The following is a 26,526-nucleotide window of genomic DNA, read 5'->3' as shown; positions in this document are numbered from 1 at the left end:
TATGGCACTTCTTGAAGTTAATTTTAATAACAATAGAAACAAAAGATAAATTTCATTCTGCTCCATTAAAGCAATTATCTTTGACTCTTCTTTTTGAAGTGCAAAGAAGGCAGGTCTGTGATGTGAGATCTAAATGACTGGGTTCTGCTTCTGGAGGCTACCCGAGGGGGTTTGTATCCTTCACAGTGATTTATTTCTGGCAATCTAGGGGTTTCTCTCTTTAGAAGAATACCTGTAATAATCTCATGAACAGAGTATTTTGAGAGATTGGCTGCTTCTTCAAGATGCCTAATCAGCTACTTTGCAGCTGAGACTCTTCTGAAAATTAAATTACACCATGTCTGCTGATATTAAAAAACAACACTGAAAAATTTCCAAGGCATTACATCTGCCTTGACTTCATTGCTGTTATTCTTTCTTTTTTACTTCATTGACTATTCACAATGTAAGGAAAACCACAGGTGACTTGAAACCAACAGACATACACATGAAAATAAAATGCAACTGTGCAGGTTGGAGTTCTATTCAGTATCCACAGGGGTGGGAAATCTGGGTTTGTATCATCTGATCTGCTTTACAAACATCAGGTGTTTGTAACATCTGAAGGCTGCTGCACATTCACAAAACTTTCTCTGTAGGTAGGACTGAAGAGATCATTACTGGCTTTGGAAAAAAGTCTGAGGCATTGAAGCAAGCTCAGTTCCAGGAGCCCTGTGGTAAGGCAGAGGACTGAAATGAAGAGAGCAGCACAACTTGTGAAATGACCAGATAACTCTGAAAATGCTTCAAGCTCTTCCCTGCACTGAGAGCTCAGCCAAAGGAGACACACCAGAGTGAATCAAACGTGTGCTGATGCAAACTTGGCATCCCTGGGGAACAGCTCTCCCTTGCACAAACAAAGCCAGGCTCAAGCCAATGCTCCCAAACAGGTCAACAGCAGATCTGGATTCTCAGCACACTGCCCAGCCCTTCCAGCATGAAATCAACCAAGGATTCTCTAAACATTTCAATTTCCTTGAATTCCTCTGCAGAAAAGCCAGGCTGCAGCTGCTGCTCGGCGGCATCTCGCTCCAATCTGATCCAATCTGCAAGGAGGTGGTGGAGCAGCAGGACTGTGGATTTGTGCTAAGTTATATCCTATTTTCTGCCTTGGGCTGTCCTAGTTATGATCAGAATCCAGTGGTGACAGATCTCCTGCTGAAGTAAACACACTGTAGGTAGGCACAGGAGAGAGGGAGAGAAGAGAGCTCTGCTGAGGCTTAAAAATATTCTAAATCATCCAACTCTACAGCTACTCCACTGCTTGTAACTTTTACTCCAGTCAAGCGTGCAGACCTCTGTTCATGTGTTTTCATTTTTATGGCCTTTCTGGTGTCCCTACTGCCTGCCTTAAACATCTTTTAAAACTGCCAGTAAATCATACTTCACTATCTATAAAAGACATTAGAAGACAATATCAAAATTATAGAGAACTACTAATTTCTGAGTTACTTTCCATTACCACCAGCACTACTTGGACCATACTACAACCAGAAACAATTAAGATCTCAGTCAGTGAGGTGAACACGTTTAAGAACACATACTGTTATTACTAAGAAAAGCACAGCAATATTTCCCAGAAGTCAGATTCAGCAGAGACACTGGGGCTCTGCAATGCTCACACGTCCTTTTCGGCATTCTGTTACTGCACTGCGTAATGCCAAGTTATATATCCAGATATTTTTCTCCAGGAAGGCTAATAACGTGGATACCTCTGAACACTGCTTTGAAATTACAGCTTTCCTTTGCTGCATGTCATGGATGGCTTGCTTCTTGTATTAGATTATAAATGGCCATGCCAACTTACGGGTGCGTGTACAGCACGAAACACAGGCAAGCTCCTAGCAGAGGCCCCTGGTGTGACTGAAATTCAGCTGCTGCTAATAAGAAGAAGGGAAAACATTTCCATCTGTCTGGATTGGGGAAAAAGGATTTGTGATTCATCTGCACCCATATGCTGGTATGTAGACAATACTTATGGACACACAGACATATGCGAGGTAACCAGCAACAGGAACCAAATCAATCACAGATCACAGCATGTGATTTGCCTAATTATGAGTAACACCTCACATTTTTTATCTGTGCAAAAAGCACTCTGTGAGCGAGCAGATGGTGCTGCTAGGGGATGGCACCAGCCTTGACAGTTGCAGATGCAGAGCATTTACACAGCGCGTTGAAAAAATGACACAACACAAGCTGCTTCCTGGGAAAAAGACTCAAATTGAACAAGTGTCACCAAACAAAATACATGTATTTATTGATGTTCTGAACTTATCTGATCCAGCCCCTCTCTTCCAATCAAATATATATGTGCAGGCCAGGGAGTGATGCTATCTAGATAGCTTTGAAGTCTCTCAGAACTGCCTCGTGAGCTGCCTAGCACAGAGCAGTGGAGGTGCAGACCAACCTGAGTCTAGTTACAACCTGCAAACCATTTAAATCCACACAAGCAGAATCAATAGGAAGAAGCCCTGCAGAGAAAGCAATTACACTGCAAAAGCAACTATATTACAGCATGGTGAGGGCTGGGAGGCAAGATGCAGGCAGCCATCCTCACTTCTGTGATTACCCACTGGAGTTCTCTCCCATGCATCTGGCCTGTGAAATGACAAGGTGCAGCCCAGACATGTTCCTGCAATAAAAGTGTTTCAGTTTCCGGGCTCCTGTCACAATTAAAAAGCTCTTCTTTATGAGCCCCATTGTTCAGGTTTGCTGTGCTCCATAGGTAAATGCAGGACTGTGCTTCAGGAAATATGTTTGAAGGGCACAGTGAATTCTCCTTTTTAACTGCTTCATGGGAGTAATAATCTCATTTCCTGGATCTACAATTATTTATTCATTAGAGACTGTCCACTTGCCACTGCACAAGACATAAAGAAAGATTATCTGACCATTCCTGGTAGAAAATTCAGCTTTTCTATTTCAATTCTTTTATTTGTGGTTTTCTGCATTTTTTTTTCCTGAGCTGCTGTAAACGCCTACTCTGGTATGACAGGTTGGAAGCAGCTATAAAATGATTGATGAAAACCATATTTAGGCCTTGTTGTGGAATATTTATTGTAGAAATATGCTCAGTTAACCCTGTAGGGGAAGGGCAGGAAAGGAAGGCTGGGCCTATGACTGTACCTCTGATACCAAAGTGATTTATCTGCTTTAATTATGACACAGGGTTATGGGGTCACAGAAACATCAGCACAAACTGGTTTTGAATTGCTGAAGTCCAGCCACTTTGTTTCCTCTGCTGAAATGATCAATAGCTGCCTTTAAGAAGGATGCTCTGAGGGTCTGCATGACAGAAGTCTTCCTCCCCAGGATAAACAGAGGGGCCAAGCTCTGAGCTGCAGAGCTGGAACAGCTCAAGTGAGTTAATGTCAGACAGGAACTGTCTCAGAGGGGAAGAACTGCAAACCTCCACTGCTTTGGAGAGGCTGAAAGTCCAAGAGCTGAGATGAGAGGGCACCTGCACAGGTAAAATGACAGATGCAGTTAAGCGTGGGACGTGGAATTGGGCTGATCCAGAGGGAAGATCCTAAATCAGGCAGGACATTGCCACACTGCACACATGAACCCACAGAGAGAGCACGGCAGCAAAGCTGTGATCAGCAGCACAAGTGCAGGAGCAGGATGTTTGTGTTGGGATTTGGGTGCATCTTGAGGCTGCCAGTCAGCAGACACACTCCTGTGTATCTGCTCAGGGCTGAAGAGAGGAGAGAGCACTGGGTATTGCTGTGGTACAGGAAAACACATCCCTGACCAGCTCCACTGGGGAGCTGGGGAGTGGGATTTCAGGAGATGTCAGGCTGGCAGAAAAAGCAGCAGATGCTTTTTCCATGCCTGGAAGAAGACAGGAAAGTTGTTTGGGGAAATGGTGAGCAATGGCAAAAGCAGCCAAAGAGAATGGGATGTGTGAAGGGAAAAGAGAGCCCAGGGAGGAATATCAGAGCCAAGGACCCCAATTACTCTTTGGGCAATCAGCAGGGTGGCTCAGCCTGATTGTTGTCTCCTGTTTTGAAAAAGTATTCTGCTGGTGGTTTTATTCCTGAAGTTGTTCCCAAACTCTGGAGGAACAGAACTGATCAGTGAAAGCACCCAACCAGTGGCTCCTACCAGCAAAGGGCACAGGAAGGGTCCTGCCTGTGTGCTCCTGTTTCTTCTGCTTCACCTAAGCTACACCTCCCAGCATGCTGCATAAAAATGTTGCAGAGACAAACAAAAAAGCCTCCTACTCCCCCAGCTGTGTACCAACATCAAGGCTCATCATTTATAAATAACAGCTGGGATGTTCAGAAAACAAAGAGCAGAAGTCAGTTTGCAGGAGTTTCACAAGGGAGTTTTCACAAGGTAGCAGAATAGAGATAAAATATTATGGCTTGAAGCCACAGCAGACATGCAAAGGTGCTCCTCAAGCCAGCAGCTGTGACAACATGCATGCCACTGCCCTGCGTGGCCTTTAAAGAGTGAGGGATGTTCTGCAAAAAAAAACTGGAGGATACAGGCTCTGAACCCCCAAACACGGAACATGCATGCCACTGCCCTGCGTGGCCTTTAAAGAGTGAGGGATGTTCTGCAAAAAAACACAGAGGTACAGGCTCTGAACACCCAACCATGGAGAGCAGGAGAGGAAACCTGTTGTGGCTCATCTCATCAACTCACTGCCTTCTCACCATGGCCACCAAGACCCTAAATCAGCTTCAGCTGAGCAGGTACTCCTGACCTCTCTCAGCACTTATTGTGTGCTTGGATTATGGATTATTTGGCCATTCACTGGGGGGCTTCACCTGCTTACAGGACACAACAGTGACTCTGCCTAAAGGGGAATATCAGCTGCTCTACGGTCATGAAAAGCTGTGCCCACTCCTAACCTGCAAAATACACCTAGAAAAAATGGGATTTTGAGAAAAATGAATTGTTCACACTTTTACCAATCAACCTAATCAAAAGAAAGTCAAAGGCTTTTGGCTGAAAAACTGAAATACTTTCTGGAGAGTAATGCCTGATCTGTCAGACAGTGACCTCTCTTTTCCCCTCAATCTACCCACTGCCTTTAGTTTATTTGTTTTTCTGATTTTAAATATTGATGTCTTACAAAGCTTCTCTTTGGAAAAAAAACACATCTGACTCTTCAGTGTGCAGCCCTGGGCTGCAGTCCTGTCAGATCACATCCAAGAAAGCTCAGTTTGCACTGGCACATCAAAAAGAATTCCCAGGCTCTGGGAAGAGCAACACGGATGATTCAGAGAACAGCAAAGCTTCTCCCCGAATCAGTAACCACCCATTCCTGGTGCCACAGCTCCTGCAGCTGCTGCTGGGTTTTTAGCAGAGAATCAGGACTCAGCTGTTCACCACTTTTCTTCACTGGATGCCCCACCACAAATCAGCCCCTTGTCTAAATCAAGAGAGAAGCACTGGAATCACATACTGATTTACTCAAGGAGAAAAAGGAATTAGAAGCAGAATAACAAGCTGCAGCTGGAAAGAAATAGAAAATAAAAAGCCTAGGTCATAAAAGCAATTTTAAGAGCCTAGGTTTAGATTCCCAAGGTTTAGATTACCAAGAATCCAACTAAGTAACCTGCACCAACTAATATACAGTGAAAATCTTGGCATTTCCTCAGCATTTTCATTAACAGTGATTTGCAAATCACTGCTGAATTTGAAATAAACTTAAAAAAATCCTTCCCTTGCAGACCATAAAGAAGAGTTCTCCAAAGGAAGATGATCCCTTAGAAGGGATATTCCTGGGGGAAGTTGGATGACAGCAGCACTGGATACTCCTGGGGAACCTCAGAGGTGCAAAGGCAAAAGCCAAGGAGGCTTTAGCTCTACCCATGAAAAAATTGAGGGTTTAAAGTGAGGAATCTCCTGCAGTTTTGTGTAAGGATGGTTGTGCTTGATAGATGAACAAGGAAAAAAATACTGGCAGCTGAGGCATTTTAAGTTTTCTTTTTGTTCCATAGGTTATTCTGTTTCAGAGGGAAAACGAAGAGCAGACTCCTGCTAGTACTTCATACAACCTGCCTCAGAAAATTTTAAGGCCAGGCTAGAAGCAGGCCTAAAATCCCATGGGACTCAGAATCACAGCACATCAGGAGGAAATCAATGGACATGTAACATTTTATACTGAAAACCTAGAGTAAATCAAGAAGAAACAACAAAAAAATGGGCACCATGGAAACTGCTTTCTTTCACCACCCCTCAACAAGAACAACTTTTTACTGCATGTGCTTTTATAGGAAACATCTTCCAACCAGGAAGATCTTAAAAGCCAAAGAATGGTACTTTATCTTTCAAGAGCAGCAAGTTAGTTTTCCCAAGACCATCAGCAAATTTGTCCTAAAAGAAAAGGAGCAAATTTAAAGTAATTCTTGTTTTCACCTGTGTTCTTCCTTCTCCAAATACATCTGTTATTTGGAAATAAAACAATCAAAGAGGTATAGCGACTGGTAAATGAAACCTGGAAAATGTGACTTTGCTTTCCTGTCATAGATCAAAGCACCCAGGAACTGAGCAGTCTGTAAAACCAGTTCTGTGCGCCTGCACTTCCTAATGACAGCACAGCTTGTCTTGTCAACTCCTGCCTTACAAAATACAGAACTTTCCTGCCCAAATAGTTTTGATCAGCAGAAGAGCTGCAGAAGTGTTTGCTGTCCTGTGGTAAGAGGATACAAAGCTCTGCTCTTCAGCCTTCTTGGAAAATGAGGAAAACATCATTTTTCTTTATAATTGGATCTTCCTATTTGTCTTTCAGTGTTTCCATTTTCTATTTTTCTCTATCTTCCCTCTACCATACTGCATTGAGTTTTATTTCTTTTTCATTTTTAGTATTAAGAAGTTGTTTTTGTACTTCAGCCTCTACAAAGCAGCCAGGATCCTGATTGTCAGCAGCAATGTCTAGACATGCTAAATCCTTAAACTCAAAGCCTTTGCACTTCAGAGAGAGAAAAACAGCTCCCAGAATGGCTCATGTTTTCTGTGCCCCACTGCCCTCCTTTTCACAGCTGAAATAGAAACGATTTCTGGCATTGTGGCAAAAAATTCAATGCAAAAGCTGAGAGCCCACAGAGCTCACTTTGAGCTGGGATGCCCATCACTGGTTTTTGCTGTCACAGGGTCCAGCTGCAAATGTTTAGAATGAAGAGGAGGTGGGAATGGGATCAGAGCAGCAAAACAAACTCATGATCTGAACAGTTTCTCTCCCATCACACAAGCAGCTCAAGAGAGAAATTTTACTTTTCAAAGGGAAAAAGCAAAATGCATTGAGAGATCATTTGGGAAATTCTCTGTCTCCTTCAGATTTAGCTCCACCGCTGTTACCTTGTCTACACCAACTCCAAACTCCCTCACAAGAAGGTGAAAAGCACTGAGTATAAAATGCACCTTATGGGGTCAGATACTTCTGCAATGAACACACCACATTTTATGGACACCAACCCTCCACTGATGTCAGGGTAAGGAACCACAGACACCTGGTTCTGAGGGTTAGTTCAGAGGTGCACCCAAAATGCAAATACAGACAAAAGCTGAGGTAGGTAGCCCACTGGGCACAGCTGATTGGCTTTAGTAGGTGTTGATTACACTGCTCATATTGCATGAAATTAAAAAGCTTACAAATGTTATGAGCCATTACCCTTCCATTTAGGAGATCTTATGACAAGTTAGCAAGATCTAATGAAATCCTTCTTAAAATGCCATAGGCAGTCTCCATGAGATTTTGCTTTGAAATGCAACTTGTGGAGTTATTCTGAAAGTTTGTTTACATCAGAGCTTCCTTTCTTGCACATCTTTGGGATGCTCTGATTTGGAAGCTGGTGGGATCCTTCAGTTCCCTGTTGTGCTCTCAATGTGAGGCACACAACACCAGCTCCTGACAGAAACAACCAGGAACAGGCACAGCAGGATTTAATTCTGATGCCATTTGTCATAGTCCTTCAGCCAGCCTACAAAATTCAATTCCCTGCAAAATTCAAAGCTGAGAGACTTCTGTCCAATTTTACTATGAATGTAAAGGGAAATATTTTCATAGTTGCTGTAAAATTTACTTAACTTTCACCTCTTCAACCCACTGGAAATATCACAGAGCCACTAACTGCCCCCAGAGCACTGGGGCAGCCAAGGTTCAGACTGAAGTAGGCTCTCTGGATTTCATTGCTTCAGAATAAAATTTATTATTGGAGAGCATATCAGTTTTATAAATCCCACTGGGCACTCACAGCCTACTGCTGTCCACGGACTCAAATCTGCTGTGGATGGCGATGGCAAAAATATCTGTACATCAGGTGAGGGCATTTCTGCCAAAATGATGCCTTTGGCAGCTTGTTCTTTCACTGCATCCCCTGCTGACTGCCAGCTCTCCTCCCTGCTGACCTCTGTGGGGCAAGCGAGACTCAAGGTGACCAAAGAGACATCTCCAGCCCCAGAACACTGGAATGTAACACAGTGCCAGAGTGGTGCCACAAGGGATGATTAACAAACCCTGCAGGGCAGGAGGGGCCAGGCATGGCTGCAAGAACCTTGTTTGTCTTGGCTGTGCCACCCACAGCAGCCTTGTTCTTTTTGTCATCTTCTGAACCCAAACTCAGCCAAAGGGCACCAAGCTATGAAGGTGCAGTCAGGGGAGGTGCTGCAGAAGTTATCTTGTAGGAGACTTTTCTTCCTGAAGCTACAGTGGCAGCTGAGATGAGGCCAGTGCCAGGAGATCAGCACCTCCAGAGCTGGCAGGAGCGCTCACAGGCTCGGATGTTCCACATTCTGCAAAGAGGATTCCTCTGCTCTTTGAAGGAGCAGTCCCTAGGAACAGTGAAATGCTGGGGGAGCAGTGGTGGGAGCAGGGACAGTGAGTGGTGGCAGCACGGTGACACAAACTGCACTTCCTCATTTCCACCCTGGGGAGGTTTCAGTGAACATGCTGAAACCCTTCAGCACTTTGCTAGACCAAATCACCAGGAGCTAAATCAACGTCCTTTTATTTCTCTGTGAACTTTGACAAAGGAAGAAAAGGAATTATTTTGTCTTCTCCCTCAAAAAATAGCAACCTTCTTTCATGCCATCTATCTAAAAGCTACATTTGTACTACACAGTTTGAGCCTCATAAAAAGTTGCAATTATCTTGCCATCTGCATTCTCCTTTTATCCAAATTAGTATGTTATATTGCTTATAAATATGTATTTATGGCTACAAGGCAGGTATGCCCCACTGTGGGCACATGTCACTGTTTAATCCAAATACATGGTTTGTTGTTTTGCAGTCAGTATTTTTAGCTTGGAGGCAGGTAGACCTGCAGAGCAAATAATACCAAAGAATACAGCCATTACAGAAGTGCTTCTGTGCTTTTAAATTACAGCACTCTTATTCCAGAACTGAACATAGTGAGATGAGTACATTGGCAAAATAATTATTTATCACCCTTAAAAGCTTCCTTTAAAATTTTTATCATTCAAATACTGGCTGGGGAGAATGCAAAGAACAGAGAAACATATTTTAGGCACTCGTTGGTCTAGCTTTTATTCTGATAAGAACTTACTAAACACCAGTAAAGGGAATAGCAGTTATCAGCCCTAATTCTAACTGTGAATTTTTCAGGCCAAACAGATGCCCCTGCAGAATCCCAGCCAATGTTAGTGACACTAACTAGAGCCCCAGCCTTCCTTCCACTGGAGTCACCAGTTATTCTGCATGGTTTCAAACGAGGGCAGGTTTGCTCCAACAACCTGAGCAAGCAGGGTGCTCTCAGAGAGACACTCCCTGCCACACTGAGTGGGACAGAGACCTCTAACATCCCCCAAAAAAGGAAAATAACAAAGACATGTTCCTTTGCCTCTTTGTTCTTTGATGTATCGGGTTTTTCTTTTAAACTAATTTTTTTTAGCTGATTAAAAATAACCAGAAGCAGACCTTCAGCACGAAAACAGCTACATACACTAAGAGGTCTCTTTATAAAGACACTTGAAAATCTCCTCAAAATCTGTTTTCAGGGAATTTTGCCATCCCTTTTACCTGTGCAACAGCAGAGCTTGGAGCTCTCCCAGGTAGAAAGTTTGGTGCCCACATTTAATTCTGTGCTCCCAGACCCATCAATAGGAGAGTCAGAAAGAGAGCTTAAGGGAGGTCAAGTGCTTTCTACTGAAACAAAGTCAAAGTTCTCAGGCAAATCCATATTCTTGTCTTTAAAAGTGTTCAGTGTAAGAAAAATAAAGCCCAGGTGTAAACATTTGCAAACTGAGTTTATTTTTCTTTCCTATCTATGCACTTGGAACGAAGATTGAAAGGGCAAACCCATCCTAATCCTATCACGGCAATGTTTTTCTCTCCTTCCTGAAACTGAGATTATCATCTCATTGGTTGTCAGACAGCTCCTGAGAGAAGTAATTCACTGGATTTTCCTGTGTAATCACGGCACAGGATTTTATTTCTGTTGTTATCTGGATGGAAAATGCACACAGCTTGTTCTGTGTCTTGCCCCTTTCAAGTTCCTTACAGACCTGGATGTGCCAGGCTTCAAAACACCCCAGCTGCACTAAGAAAGCTAAATCTGGGCTAACTCTAAATTGCAAGCAACTTGCTTCTTAGCAGCTCATCTCAACACAGGCATGAAAAATTCCAGTTTTAAATTTCTATTCCAATTAAGGCAATGAAGACTGAAGTCCCCTAAACTGTTGCCACTACTTTCCAGGACATAAAATTAACGATTTCTACTGCTGTGTACAACTTTCAGTCAAAAGTTGGTCTGATTTATAAGCAAGCAGATGGTTCACACGATAGTCCACAATAAATTACAACAGTTAGAAAGACAGCTACATTTTGAGAGTGACAGTGCAGCTGAGCTACAGATGGGTTTATAGATGACCCTTCCAATTTTTAATAATCTTCATAATTTATCTGTAAGTAAAGAAATGTGAGAATTCCTAATGCAGCTCCTTGACTAAGTACAAATCACTTTTATTTACACAGGCAATACTTCATGGTCCAGCTATCTTCTTAATTAAAGGCAGCAAGATGCTCATATTCCATGCAAGGAAAAAACACTGCTCAGTGAGCAATATGTTCAGCTGGGAGTTCAGGATGCTCTGAACACCCTGGAAAAAGGAATCCCATCCATCTCCTTTTTTTAAAAGATAGCTACAAGGGTGCAACCACTGCTACCACCCACTCATTAACCTCCAGATAAACTTTAGGCTTGGAAAATGGCAAGGTTCCATTTTTTTTCCATTTTGAAAACAGGTTCCTAATCCATACTACAAATCCAGTACTACTGAGCCAGGACTAGGATAGAAAACAGCAGGAAGAGAGATCCTGTTCTCTATAAAACCAGAAGGGATTTGGGGGGGCCACTCTTCAGTGGGTGAGGGAAAAAGGAAGCAAATCTTGGGGGTGTCAGATGCAGAAAGAAACTGGCTGGCAGCAGATTTAAAGTCAGTTCATGTCAGTGATTTCTCTGCCAGGGGCCAAACCACATCCATCCAACCCTTCTGCTAAAATCTGGAATTTCAGTTGGAATGAGAAGCACATCTCAGTGCAGCTCCTCTGTCTGTTAAGGTGATGAAGGGAGCAGAACCCAGCAGGGCTCTTTAAGGCACAAACTACAGAAGTTCAGAGATGCCCACCCAGCAGTCTCTAGAGATGATATTGGAGGGCTTTTCCTCCCCTCTAACCCTTGATCTTCCCTCCCAGCCAAATCAATTTGAAAAAAAATCCACTTTTAAGTGGAAATCCAAAACTATCACTGAAACAGAAGGCAGAGCTCCTAGGAAAGCAAATCTGGGTGTAATTTTAATTACCAACTTCCTGGGATTCAAGAGATGCAGCAGAGAAGAAGAGGCACCAATGACAAATTCAGGCTTTCAAGAATCATCACAATTCCCATTTTGGAGATATTTTGGCAGGGGTTTCCCAGCTCTGTGTGCAGCTCTGCAGCACATGGGGGAGCAGCACCACAGAGACACTCGAGTGGGAAAAACCAGGGTGCAGAGCTCATGGAACTGCAGCCACTTGCAGGAAAAGTGATTTTCCCTGTTCTTTCCATGCAGCAGCAATGCTCTTTCACCCACTACACAGAACAACCTGAAGTTAAATTTGTTGAGTTTATAAAAAAAGAAATTAATTATTCTATAAATAACCAGCATCTAAAAGTCTTTGGAGTTTATATGAAACCATTATTTATTACTGTACACAGCTCTTAGGTTGTTTAATTAAGCATATGAAAAATTGTGTATGTCAGATTATTTCTGGGATGCTCTTTACTATGTTATTTGTCAGATTTGTTTCTGTTACTCTTTACATATTTAAAGCTACATTATGCACTTCTGAAAGCCCAGGGAAGCTCACTCTAGAATTAGTATGGATGTTCATCTGTTACTGAGCTCTGAGTTTGGCACTTCATTTTAACAATATTCATCAGGTCCAGGAACTGCTACCACACTTCCCTCCAAGACAACACTGGGTCATACTACTGTTCTTTAAAAAGATGGAGTGTTGATTATTTAACAATATTTTCAAATATTCTGTAACTATAAACCTTCCATTGACTGCAATCCTTTCATTTGCTTTCAAGAGGCCAAATTCACACACAGCACAGGAAAGCAGAAGTTGTCTGAATGCACTCAGATCTCTGCTGTTGCCCCCCAGCCCAAAAACAATTCTAGGGTTACCACAAACAACCTAAAAGCCAGCACAGGCTATTCCAGTTTATTCCGAAAGTCAGAGGAACAATGGGCATGGTTTGTGTCACTATGTGGTTAAGAGAGTTTCCAGCTCCAGCTCCCGCAGATCAGAGCTTCTGGCTTGCAGCTACACCCTCCTCCAGCTAACAGCAAAAATAATCCTGGATGGGGGATAAAGCAAGGAAGGAACACACACAGGCCTTACCTTATACTTCTTGTTCCTTGCACTCAGTAATCTGTCAATGGTGTGTGGAAATTACTTCCACAGCCCCAGGAAAGGGACACCTTTTGCACCCCCTGATGTATTAAAATGTAGATCAATATGATAATATGAAAACAGTAAACTCCCCAGGAGCAAGAAGTAGTTCTCACTTCTCTTAGCAATCAAATATTATTTCCATCAATGTAACTAGAGAAAAAGAAATGTAGGTAGTGATTTGTCAGCCTATTTATCAAACCAACTGCTGCACCTGGTTCCCACATATTTTATATTAAAAGGTGAATGACATGTAAGGCTTTACAGGTTCTGTTTTAATTCAGGGCTGAAAGCATTTATAGATATGAAGGTTTTCTTATTAAGTTTTCTTCCTGAATGATTATGCTTGTTCAAATGAATTCCTAGCCATCTTACAGAGGTTACAGCCTTCAATAATTAAATGGGGTATGGTATTGGCTATTTGTTCATTATGCTCCATGTTCCAATTTCTACAAGAGCACTGAAATGCTAAGATAAAAGGATGCTAAGTTTATTTAATTAGCTATCTGCCATTGTTATCAGAAGGGAAGGTTGGTATCTGACTCGAATTAACACTTTAGATCAGGAAACAAGACAGATGATATCTTCTGACATAGATCCTGGAAACTGTGTAATTGTTCCAGTTATTTTAAAGCTGCTCAGGACATACAGGATTGCATTAGAAAGACCAAAAGTCACCAACAGCCAACAAAGTGCTGCTATGAAAATGTTATTTTAATCACACTTGGGTTCTTTCTCATTTCCAGTAGTTAACATTCTTGCTACTTTTGTCAAGCAGTCACTCTTAGCAGCATTGAATTTTAACTACACATATTTTTAAACAACATGAAATAGGATTGAGGACATAATATGGGTTCATTGTGCTAATGAACAGATCAGGCCCTTGTGCCAAGGCACCACCTCTCTGCCATCCAGATAAGCTGTAACTGGTTAAAAGCTGTAACTGGTTAGAAGCTGTAACTGGTTAGAAGTGAGGTGCACTTCAGAGCTGCCAGCCATCCCTCTGCCTCAGAAAGAACAGCTCCTCCTGTTGAGGGTTGTTTATGATTTACCTCAAAAGAAAGCAAAGACAGTGTGAAACTTCAGAGGTCCTGAAGAGTTTTAACTGTGGCTTACACAAACCAGAGCCACGGTATCAACTTTGGAACTGCCCAGAGGATGCAGTGTCTGGATGAAGCCCTCAAAACCTCACTCCCCAAACTGCATCTGTATAGAGAGGCCAATGGCCAAAGAAATTTATCCAGTAGCCATGTCACCCTGCCACTCCATGGTTTCTTTCTGTAAGGGCTACAGAAATAAACTTATTCCTTCCCCAAAAACTTACTGGTCTTGATCGGATTTCTTTGGCGTAGAGAGGTTTCAAGAATTCTGAATCTCCTTCAAGCTTCAGACCCTTTTCTGTGATCCTCAGGTTCCCCATTCCATCCTGAAAGACAGGCAAAAAGAAACAACCCTATTAGTTACAATTACTAAATTCACCAGGCTGCCAATAGCTGATTTTTCTCATTGAAGATAACATGTATAGCACTGGGAGGCACTGGAGAATGAAATTACTTGTGTTATCCTTGTAGCTCAGTTTCTGTGGAAAAAAAAATTTCTATTCAGAACTATCTGCAATGCCCCCCAGTAAACCATTTACACAGATGAAAGATGTTCCTTTAAGCTAAGTCATCCTCTACTCACAGAGAGGCAGTGATGCTCTGTGTTAACAGGAAACTATTCACTGTAATATTCACTGCCTGCCTTTATAATATAATAATATACCTGCTCATTCATAGCAAATCCCTGTAAAGATTGTGTGATTAATATCTGTACAGATACACTCACAGAGAGGAGAACTGTACCAAAATATATTTCACCTCTGACACATGAAAGTTCTAACTTTTATTAAGATGAGGGATTTAGCTTCACTTAGGCTATAATTGCTTACAAAGGGTATGCAAGAAACAGGTACATCTATTATCAAAACCACATCAAATGGAAGATATTATTTCCAAGATTCAGGGTGATTGTCAAAGTTTGCAAGGACTCAGGTAAACTGTTTTGTTCTGAGAAAAAGATGGTTTGAAGAATAACTTTTAGCAGAAAAGTGACTGAAATAACCATGGAAGTAAAACTAGCACCTCCATGCCTAACTCACAGCTGTTTTGGGGATTTTATAGGAAAGGGGAATGCATTTGGGTAGAAGGCATAAGAAGATCAAGAAGAAACGAGGAAAATCCAGGAGAACCACGTGCATTTGCATACACGCCTAGCATGCTTTCCAATCCAGACACAAAAATGAAACCCCACCTGTCTACTTCCTCTTCCTCCCACTGTAAGAGCACCTCCAGCCCCAGATGAGGAATCAGTGTCTCTCCAAGAGAGTGGAGATCTAACCCAGACAGATTTCCATGAACTGCTGCCAAAGGCCTGGATGTGGAGGGATGAAAATCAGAGACATCGCGCGGCTCAGCAGCAGCGCTGGTCACCTGCCAGAGGTTCTCCCTTTCCAAGAAGAGCCATTCCCAGGTAGTTCCCTGCCAAGTTAAGACTGTTCTTGCCAGATCCTGGTGTCTCATGAACAAAGGTGATGCTGGTTGATAAAGTGACCGCTGTCATCTCATTTAGAACTCAAGGCTGTGAGCGAATTTGAGAGGCAGATGCTGGAAATGCTACTGAGATGGGTCATAAAATGCCACTCCCCACATTTGTTGGCCCTAGGTGTAAAATATTGGCCTATGAATTCTGGTTTGGTGGTGGCATAGAAGGGGTTCATTTATCTCAAGCAGAAGTATGGCGGAAAATGAGTGAAATATGATTATTCACCAAAAACCCAGATTAAATTTTGATAGCAGTGTGCTTTGCGATTTGAGCAAGCAGGAGTTATTACAGCTATCTACAGACCCTCACACGGTTTGGGCTGCTAAAAAATCTCTACAGTTTTTTTTTTTCCCCAAAATAGATTATCTCAGTAAGGTTACAAGCCCTGAGGGCTTTCACATAGCAGTGTCTTCTCTGGTTTTAATCAGAAAGTTGCAGGTCAGGCAAGCTGCTCTGTGCCCCAGCCAGCTGCAGGAAGGACCAGCTCCACGGACATGCACTGCTGACCCCTCCAGGGCTGGCTCCTCAGCTGAATGGGGCAATACTTTTCCAGAACATCGACCTAGGGATAAAAAGGGAATTTTCAAGCCACCACTGAAGCTGTGGCAAACCAGCAATTTCAACGACTCACAACCCTATTTTGTTGTAATGACACAGATACAGAATCCCACTCTGCCCTTCTCTTGTGTGTTTCTCTTTCTCTCCTTCACAAGATGTGGTCCAAAGGATTTTTACATATAAAAACCATACATAAGGGGAGTTTAGCTGACAGCCAGCAGGTCCTACACATCCCAAAAAAGCACCAGGCCTAAGGGACAATGTACTACAACCAAAACATCAAGGACACATTTGATTAATCAAGTTGGTGAATCCTCTTACAAACCAACCAGATTGGAGAGAAAGAGACATTTTCCCAGCTTTTTTCTCAATCTTAAATCCTTCTCAACCTCCACTCCACACTCACTTCTCCCTCCTCCTGCATCTGCCAGAAGCAATAAAAGCTGTGCCCACCACAAATCCTCTCTTGACTTCCAGGTGTTTGGGAGTGGATCAATGCTTAGCACTGACTTACCACGATTAACTCCCCACTGCTCATGTTTCTCATGATTAAAGCTGACAGTTTTTTGTGGTGACAGTCTGCCTCAGCAGGTGAAAAAACAAGCAAAGGTTGCACCCTGAATTTAACAAATATCTTGGCCTGTGATCATAAAATCATTATAAAATTATATTCCTCTATTATTTCCCATTAGTAAAAAATAAAGATGCTTGCAGGATTATATAGAGGTCCCAAAATACAGATACATTAGAGAGAAATCATTGTGGGAAAGACTACTTCACACGTTGTTTTGGATAAAGTATCTTCATCCTCCCTAAATTATATGGTTTAATAACAAATAAATGTCATATTCTGCTACAGAGAATAGATATGAAAGTTCCTATGAAATTTCATGGACTGTGACCTATAAAATGTAGCAGAAAACTGCCTAGAGTGACAAAGACCAAGATGTTTTATTAAACATTGTGTCTGTGACTGGTATATATCCTTATCTGCCACTCTTCTGCTTGTGAATAAGGAGAAGCATTGATTATTTCATACTCTGCCATCTGAAAATCATTGTTTCTCTCCTTTTTACTAATGGACTCCTCAGCAGAGTGAATGACTTTATAGTGCAGGCACAAGCCTGGTTTGTGGGAGCTCCCAGGAGGCAAGCTCCAAACAGGAGGCACAGAGTTCCTCCTTCACCACCTGCAGTGAATTCTTCTGCTTTTTGGGAGGGCATGGCAAAAACTTTCACATCAAGTACATCATTTATGCCCTCTCTCTTTTTATGCAGTGCCTTGTACTAGACAGGCATAAAAATTTATGCGCTGTTGCTGACTGCTCTGGGTTGAAAGGGGATAGCAATCCTGAATAACATAAATGTCATTTTGGTGATGCTGAATGAGAAAGGAATTTTGGATTTTAGTAGCTTGAGAAGCATCTCATTTTTACAGCCAATTATGAATGTTGGCATTCCTCTTAGGGGAAGAGCTCAGCATTGATGGTGTCTGATCACCAAAGCTCCTCTCTGCCTTTTCATTAGCAATGTGGCCACAAAAGTGGTTAAAGCCCACCCTATGTTTGTTTTATTTTGCTTTTTAACAATCTGAGTTACTTTAATTTTACTTTTTTTTTTTATTTATATTTTTTTAATTACAAGGCTGGTAGCAGGAAGATTCGGCTAACAGAATAAGAAAAAACGAGTTACTTTAATTTTACTTTTTTTTTTTTTATTTATATTTTTTTTAATTACAAGGCTAGTAGCAGGAAGATTCAGCTAACAGAATAAGAAAAAAACAGCCACCCTAACCAGAGACATGATAAAGGCTTAAAACTGAGAGTAGGTTTAGATGAGATATTACGAAGAAATTCTTCCCTGAGGGAGTGCTGAGGCCCTGGCACAGGGTGCCCAGAGCAGCTTTGGCTGCCCCATCCCTGGAAGAGTTCCAGGCCAGGTTGGATGAGGCTTGGAGCCACCTGGGATAGTGGAAGGTGTCCCTGCCCATGGAAGATGGAGTGGAACTGGATGCTCTTTGAGGTCCCTCCCAACCCAAACTTTTCTATAATTCTACAGTAAATACCTGGATTGGTTCTGGCTGCACTGATCTGGATTGATTCCACACAGGGGCAGGGGGAATTCTCAGTGCTGTCTCATTCAGTGGCAGCTTTATGAGACCAGCTGGGCTCACAGTGCAGCTTAACCTACTCAAGAACCAAGGTGACAGTGACACACATTCACTGTGTCCCCTGGGCCAGGATCCTTTGTCCTTTACAAACATGAAATGCAGCCTCAAACTCTTCTGTGCTTTCCTCTGTTCTCCTGGCATTGCTGAACAAATTTCCTGCTTATTGAGGTCTTTCTAAGGATTTTAAGGACACTGGTGACGGGTGACAGATTGCTCCAGCTCTGCTGGCCACCACCAGCTCCAGTGCTTGTTCCCACTGGGTTTCCCTGCACCTCCATCCCTCTCCAGTTTTCAGGAGCAGAGTGGTTGGCAAGGTTTGTCTCTGCACAGCAGGTAAGCATTTATTTTTTTGCTAGGAATAAACTGAAGTTATGTTCAGCAATGTCCTGTGGGAGAGAATTATCTTTGGAGACTGCTTGTGTCAGATGGCTGAAACACCTGATTATCGTTGCTTGTATTATTGATTGCTGTGCTCTGCATTGCTTCCAGATATGTGCAAGTTATTACACAGCTCAATACATCCAAAGTTAGGAAAAAAACCCTCAGCAAAGGCAAGTGACCTCGTTTTTTTCTCCCCTCCTGGGACGATATCTGTGCTGTCCTTTTCTCTCTGACTTGATATTAAATGTTTCCAGATTCCAGGTACAGAACATATCACTGCCAGTTCTTCACAGCCTCAAACTTGTTCTAATTGCATCTGCCCTCCCTCCTTCCCCTGATTTTCTTCAGCTAATTCATCATCTTAATAAGGATCCCAGCATCCAGCTGTGGATCAGCAGCAATATTTTCCTATGGAAGCCACCCACCAGCAGCACCAGTCCTAGAAATTAAATCTGGTCCAGAGCAAGACAGGTAAGGAGATCATGTGTGAAAACTTCCTCTGGTGTAAGACCTTGCTTTGAGACCTCGTGTACAGACTCAGGTTTGTGTGGACAGCAGAGAAAACCAAGGCAATGTACCATTACACAGCATATACAACCATCTCCCTGTGTGCACAGATCCAGGATTATGCTGTGAATTGCACTGTGAGGTCTCATGTCCACGACTGCCATCACCTCCCTCCCTCTTCCTCTGCTTCCTGACCTCAGATGTCCCTGTCTGATGCCTTACTGGCAGCATTTGCCTCTCAAGGTGATAGGCACGGGGCAGGAAAAACTGTGCTGAGACTTCAGGGGGTGAAGGAAGGTGACCCCAAGTGCCTTGGATCCCTGTGGGACAGAGCTTATCCTTCTCCAGGGAAGGAGGGAGACACTGGTGAAGCACAGCTGAAATCCTGCAGCTATGCAGTGCACTAAAACAACATTACAGATGTAGCAAGAGCAGCAATCAGCTAACCCACTGCTCCCTGCAGAAGCTCCATCCAGAACCTCCTGACAGCCTGTGAGGTGACAGCTCCAAATAATCTCTGGTGCTGCAGCCATCAGTCACAGCAGACACGGATTTGAACGAACACAGACCAGCTGTGGGAGTCACCCACTGGAAAAACACCTCTGCAAGCTGATGCTGAAGTAGTGTGAGCTGTGTAGGCACTTTTAGCTCCTTCCATGGGTACGAAGTTATTTGTGACAGCTACAGGAAATCCAGATGGTTTTTGAGCTTGTGAAGGAATTTTGTGCAAGTGGAGGGAATTGCCTGCACACCATGATGGGTGATTATAAAACTCAACCCAAAAAAGCCCTTGCAAAGCTCAGAGCCCTTCCTTTCCAATGTTAACTCATGGTTTTGTAAGCTCCTTTGCATGACTGCAGAAACACAGGCAGAAAATGAGAAGAGAGGATACAACAAGAAGAGCACAAGACCTGAGAGGACATCCCAGCCACAGCAATGAGATTTGATGCAGAATATCTTGGCTTCATTCCCATGAGGCTCACAGGATTAGGGAGGGCATTAGGGATGATTTCCATGTGCACATCCCCACAGCCCCCTTCTCCTCTGTCTGTTCCTCCCACACTGTCCAGGTGCTCCCCAGAGCCAACACCATTCATGACAAAAGATACTCAGAGAGCCCCATGAAGCTCATGTGGAAGGGAAAATAAATAAATAAATTTGATCAATTTGCTTTAGTGGAAGTTAAGAAGAAACGTCTTAAAGAACAGGAAGAACAGGCTCATATGTGGTTTTCCAATTACTGTTTCAAGTAAGTTACAACCAACCAAAGCAACTAAATCTCACCCCTTGAAACAATTCCAGAGTACTGTTGGAACAATTTCTAAACAAATCCTTCAGCCAGAGCTTGAAGAAAGCTCAGCTCTGGATTTACTGCATAGTACTGGAATTACTCTAGGCAGGAGGTATTTCTTTCCAAAGCAAAGTGAGTTTATTCAAAGTATGGTCAGGTGTGGCACCACAAAAGCAGGATTTCGATGAATTAAGCCACCCCATCTGAGAGTTCATTTTGCAGGGAAGAAGATTAGCAGACCTTCTGGGGAAATTATTATGAATCCCAGCATTGTTACTACAACTCAACCATCATATGCACAATTTCCCTCTAGGGTTATAATTTCCCCTTCCACTGGTACAGCAGGGAAGAGATGGAAACTTGGCTTTCACCCCTCCAACTCCTTGTTACAGAGCACTTTGGCACTGCAGCATTACAAAATGAGCCACGCTCTCTTGAGCACTTTTCTGCTTTTTTTCTCCAACACAAACAGTAAGATTTCACATCTTACCATCAACATCCATTCCAAATGTGTCTCTGGAATTCTCCATCTTTTTTAGTCCAGCTCATTACCATAATTATGCTAACTAAAAGGGAAAAGTCCCATCCTGCACAAATTTGTGCTCACTCAGAAGTGGGAAAAAAAAAAGATTTTTATACTCATAGGAACAAGAAGTCTTCTAATGCAGGGATTTAATAATAAAATTAGCAAAGAAACCCACTGATGCAGAGGGTGCAGAATGAGTTCTTATAAATTACGGCCTAATGCTCCTTAACTATGATAATCTGTCAATCACCAAATGAAGAATAGAACAAACACTTCTTTTTCCAGACTACAAAGATCTTGGACACAAAGTCCTCTGTGGCATTGGTGCTCCAAGTTACACCAAGGCTGACTGGACTCATCATCTTTATAGTGCTGAAAGAAGTTTCCAGAGAGAAGAAGGATTTTTTTTTCCTTTGTCTTAGTGGATCCCTGTTCTGTCCTCACACAAAAGTAAGATTTTTCTGACTAATACAGCATTTAGCAGTTGCCCCTGCCAGCAGTGAAGCTGCAGATCGAGGCCTGACAGTGAGGGGGAAAGCAGCAGAGATCCTGTGGCATGTCTGAAGGTGAGCTCTCAGAAATGGGGCAATTATTGGGCCATTTCTGTCTGATGTGAACATGCCAAAACAACCCAGGGGCATTAATCAGAGCATAACACCAGGTCTGGGCAAAGAAATGAGGCCCATGCAAACATGCTGTGCCTTCAGTCCCATCCCAAACTCACACCACCACCCAAGAGAGCTCAAAGCACAGGTGAGGAGACCCAGCAGGGCTGTGACCGCTCTCCCCGATCCCATCCCCAGGGCACATGTGATGATCCCAGCCCAGCAGATGGATTTACAGGCTGTGGGGACACTGACTGGGGCTGCACTGACCTTCCCAGCCCCACCCCTGTGGGAGAAACTCCTGCCATGGCACCCCAGCCTCCAAAGGAGGGTGATCATCATGTGAACGTGGATTTCCAGTTGCTCCATCTACTCCACTGTTACCTCCTCTGTTTCCAGAAGCCAGGAGAAAGCAGGGTGGGCAGGGAGGAATATTTTAAAAGCTCCTGAATTAATCACTTCTGAGCCCCCAATCAGCCAGTATCAGGCATTTAGCTGATGAGCCTGCACTGCTGATAATCACCCTGTGCTGTCTCTGCAGTCAGGGCAGAGAAAATGGCAAAAGTGTCCATCTAGAACCCAAACCACTCCCTGGAAGTGCTTCTTACCCACTGCTGTGGGTGAAGTCACCCTCTAAGGTGACCTAGAAATCTTTTCTGGATGCAAATTTCTACAATAAACCTGGAGTTCAGTGCCAAGTGCACTCAAAGTGCAACTGGACTCAACAAGAAAACAAACAGGTTGCCAGTCAATAAACAGATATCATGAAATAAAGTATATTTTAAAAATGTAATTCCAAGTATATCCACCTAGAGGGACTCCAGGGATTATCTTAATGATTTTTTTTTTAATCAAGACTCCTACTTTCAATAAGAGATAGGAGATAGAGCACATTCAATTTATTCACACAGGAAGGTAAAGGAGATTTTCTTTAAAATCAAATTCTCTTTTTTAAGAGGAATCCATAGTCCCATGGTTAAGAAACTGCCCTCACGACCAAAGAACCACCAATGAATTTTTATAGCTGTTATTTGTCACAAAAAATGTATTATTTTGCTCTTTCACTATCAGAATATACAGAAAAATAATTTAAACTGTCTTCCAGACTTATCTACAGTGTGTCTATGACATTTTTTTAGCAAAGAAATGGGGACAGCGAAGAAATGAGAGAACTGAAAGTGCTGCTCCCAGAGAGGCTGAAATAAGGATATTGCTTCCATTGCTTTTTGAACAATTGCCAGTAAATAACTATTCATAGAGGAAAATATATGAGTGTGTTTAGGGCCCCTCACCACCAAGAATGGTGGGCAAAGAATGAGATCTGATCCGTGGAGTGCAGATATTGATTTCAAATTGCTCCATCAATTTACACCCACCTGGCCCTGGAGCAGCAGGAGGAAATCACTGATGAAATAAAAATGGTTTGGGTTGGAAGGGATCCTAAAGATCATCTCATTTCAACCCCCCCTAGACCAGGTTCCCCTCAAAGGGGAAACTGAGGCACGAAGTCAGGCATCCACCAACAATCCATGAGGAAACTGCCAAGGGAAACCCAGCCATGGTTTGTCTCTCACACCCTGTTGTGTGACAGTGCTGCAGCAGAGAAACTATAAATATCCTGCTCATGAGGAACAAGAGGTTAATTTTAGCAACTTTCAAATGCCAGTAACTCAGACTCCAGCTCCTCTCTCATCTCCCTGCAGTTTGCATCCCTCTGCCTCATTGCCAGAAGGTGCATTATGCTCAATGCCCCTTGTCTTCTTCACAGCTTTCTAATGCACATGCAGAAGTGTTTACTAGACTAAAATCAATGATGATTGAACAGCAAGGGAACAAGGAACTTGCTGGCCATCAACCCAAATCCAGAAGCCTCCTGCAAGACAGCACTTCCTGATGTAATACCCCAAATTATCATTATGGTAGATTACACATTTGCAAAGCAACAGTGAGATAATTTTCCCACTGTTTACTTTCTGAAGAAAATAAAGACACTAAAGGTTTTTGGGTGTTTTTTTTTGTACCCAGAACTCATGCGTGGGATGCTTTTCATTTCAAATTATTTATTGAGTGGGTGCTTACTGAGTCATAGGGGACTTTTACCACATGCCAAGAGATTCTCTTGGAATTCAGGAGTACAATATTATGTGTGTGAAAGTCAGGTGGTTACTTGAAATAGCCAAAAATCACATGCAAAAATATACAGCTGGCATCAGCAAGTGACAACAGAGCAAGAGACAGCAGCTTTTTAAAATACTTTTTTTAAACAGAGGGTCTTAAAGCCACAGGGAAGTGATTGCTCTTACTGTGCTTTGGCCTTTAGAGAGCGCAGCTCTGTGTGCCCCTTCTTTGCAGAAATATGTCTTCTTTGGGGATATTAGCATTTCCTCCTTATTCTGCTCCTTTTTGAAACATGACACCAGCAGAAACAAATGCAGTGACTCACAACCTGCATAATTATTAATTTACCCACTGCGTGCAACCTCAGCTTTAAAAATCTTTTCCAGCAGCACCAAGATTATTTAAATCACAAAACCTTTTGAAATAGATACTAAGTGTCATATCTGGATTTCCTTTATCACAAAGAACCTCTGAGCATTCCTGCAGCCCAAATGCTGCTGCTGGGCAAAGTCTAGCAGCAACACCCTCGTGAGTCAGAAGTGATGCTCCCTCCCCTCCAGCCTGGCAGAATGAGCAAGGGTGAGCAGAGCACGTGATGCCAGCAATTTCAACAGGTTGTATTCTCAACTGGGTGTCTGCAGGCTTTGGCAAAAGCCCCTGGTTATGCTCCCTGGGACCTCTGCAAAGAAAATAAACAAACCAGCACAGGAGGAGGATGCAGCCCTTGCAGCTCCGTCCCACAGGGCAGCCCCGGGGCTTGGTGTGCTTGCAGGCAGGGAGATGGGAGACAGCATCAGGCTAAGTTAAAAAATGTTAAATTAACATTAAAATAATGGACTTGGTGAAATGCTTTGGGTCCGCCAGTGCTGCTGGCTGGGAGGTCACTGGCATGCTCCTCCACACAGCTCTCTGCAGGCAGAGTGGGGCTGGCTCAGGGGCAGCAAATGGCAACTCAGCTCTCCATTATGTTCCAGTCAGGGCTCTGAGGGTAACCTAGACTTTGCTTACAGCTTTTTGACTGTTTTTGGCAGCCTGTGCTTGTAACTGCCTGAATAAGATATTTCTTTCCAAGAAAAAGGACCTCTGGGGAATAAGGACACATTCATCAACAACTGCTGCACTTGGTTAGGGACCAAAACTGCTGGAGAAGGAACTTTTATCCATTAAAAGGACAAAAAGCACAGAAGCTAACACGTGTATTTCCCTTTGGCTGTCCTTTGGTGAGCACCCAGACCTTGCCTTCAGCCTGCCTGAAGCCAGGAGATGTCAGTCCCTCTCTGCACATCTGCAGCTCTGCCCAGGACACAGCTGTGACAGAGCTCTGCACCTCGGTCCCCTCTCCTCCCCTTTTCATCCCCCTGAATCCTCAACAACATTTTTCTCTCTTGTTTTGGCTTTCCTCACCGACCTAACTTGACAATGTTAGTGAATTTAATCTCAAAACACTCAGGGAGAGAGGGCAAAAAATATTTTTCCCAGGCTGCCAATAAAGAACGGAGCTTCCAGGAGCTTAAATGGCTCAATGGGACATTTTGGTGACCAGAGGAAATTTAGAACCCTATGATAAATTTGGGATATTAATGTAAGAATAAAGTTGAACTGCTGGAAGCAATATCTTATTGACAAAAGTGCTAGAAAGCTGCAAAGGTAATAAACAAGGAATTGAGATGGATTACTGGGGATATGCTTTTGAATGTATTACTCAATGCCAGCTGTCGGATACCTCGTGAAGTCCTTCCATGCTTGGGTGAAATACTGCACCTATAAATATCTTTCCTGAATGGGACTGTTAATTAGGGTAACTGTGCTAAATGTGGTCAGTGACTTGTTATCAAGGCAGAAGTACTAGTGCAAATGTTAATTATTCTAATTGGCTCTTTCCAGTCTGTTTTTGTTGACACTGTTAAAAATGTACAGTTCATAGCTATGGCTATGGCTACATATCACTGCTCTTTTCTCAGTCATGGTTTATTAGAAAATATCTGATTATTTCCTTTTAGTTATTGGTGGGGTCTTAAAGACCTAAGCAATCTAGGTAACCAGTGCAATACACTGGTTAGGAAATATCTCTAGGAAATATTCAAAAAATATCTAAAATGGGGAATAAATATCTAACATGGGAAATGGGACCAGCACACCAGAATGCATTCCTATGGGTTGCTTTCTGCTTTATCAAACAATTTCTAAATTATGAAATGACTGACAAAAATGTCTTACTTTAATTACTGTTCTAAGTTGCTGTAGGCTGTAGAAGACATTCCTGAGAAAACCATGTTTATTCATCTAATGCTTAGAGATTATGGCATAATGTTTATTCCCAACATTTGTTACCAAATGCAAGCAGCAAATGCTGTGGGTCAAAATGACTTTGTCAGAAGTCCTAGGATTTCTTAAAAATGAAAGACATTGCTTAAATACAGGGTATTTCTCTTAAAGGAAAAGCTTATTTAAGTACTTTCTCACGGTCAACAGCATCCTTTTGAAAATAAAATATTTTTTAAAAGAAAAAAAAAAAACAAACCACTGTTCTTCTAAAGTGGCAGTGCAAGTCTTTGCAACTTGAAAGACCTTTTTTAAGAATAAGCTTGAAAAGACCTGTTTTGGAGCTGAAAATTCTCTGTATATAACTTAAGGATGGGTTTGAGTTATTTTGGGCAGGATTTTAATTTTTGTGTAATGATGAAAGAACCAAAGGAGTATCTCAAAAGGCAGACTCTACCAAAGGAAAACAAATATGGAAACACTAATTATATAGACACAGGGAGTATTTCTACTACTCAAAAAAATAAACAGAAAGAAAATTGGGATTCAGCTGCAACTCATTAACAACCTG

The 26,526-nt window shown here is 42.6% G+C and overlaps 1 protein-coding gene across 16 annotated transcripts in view; it reads right to left on the bottom strand.

Annotated features, from left to right (window-relative positions):
* Positions 1–26,526, bottom strand: part of SGCD (sarcoglycan delta) — a 307,378-nt gene that overhangs the window by 52,023 nt on the left and 228,829 nt on the right. For all 16 annotated transcript variants that reach the window (XM_039701182.1, XM_039701183.1, XM_039701186.1 and 13 more), the window contains one exon: positions 14,280–14,381. In XM_039701182.1, the coding sequence (XP_039557116.1) occupies positions 14,280–14,381 (102 nt within the window). The remainder of the gene's footprint in view (positions 1–14,279; positions 14,382–26,526) is intronic.

This window comes from Passer montanus, unplaced genomic scaffold, assembly GCF_014805655.1.
Source record: "Passer montanus isolate IOZ18808 unplaced genomic scaffold, ASM1480565v1 scaffold15, whole genome shotgun sequence".
NCBI lineage: Eukaryota > Metazoa > Chordata > Aves > Passeriformes > Passeridae > Passer > Passer montanus.
This window is presented reverse-complemented; position numbering and strand designations above follow the sequence as displayed.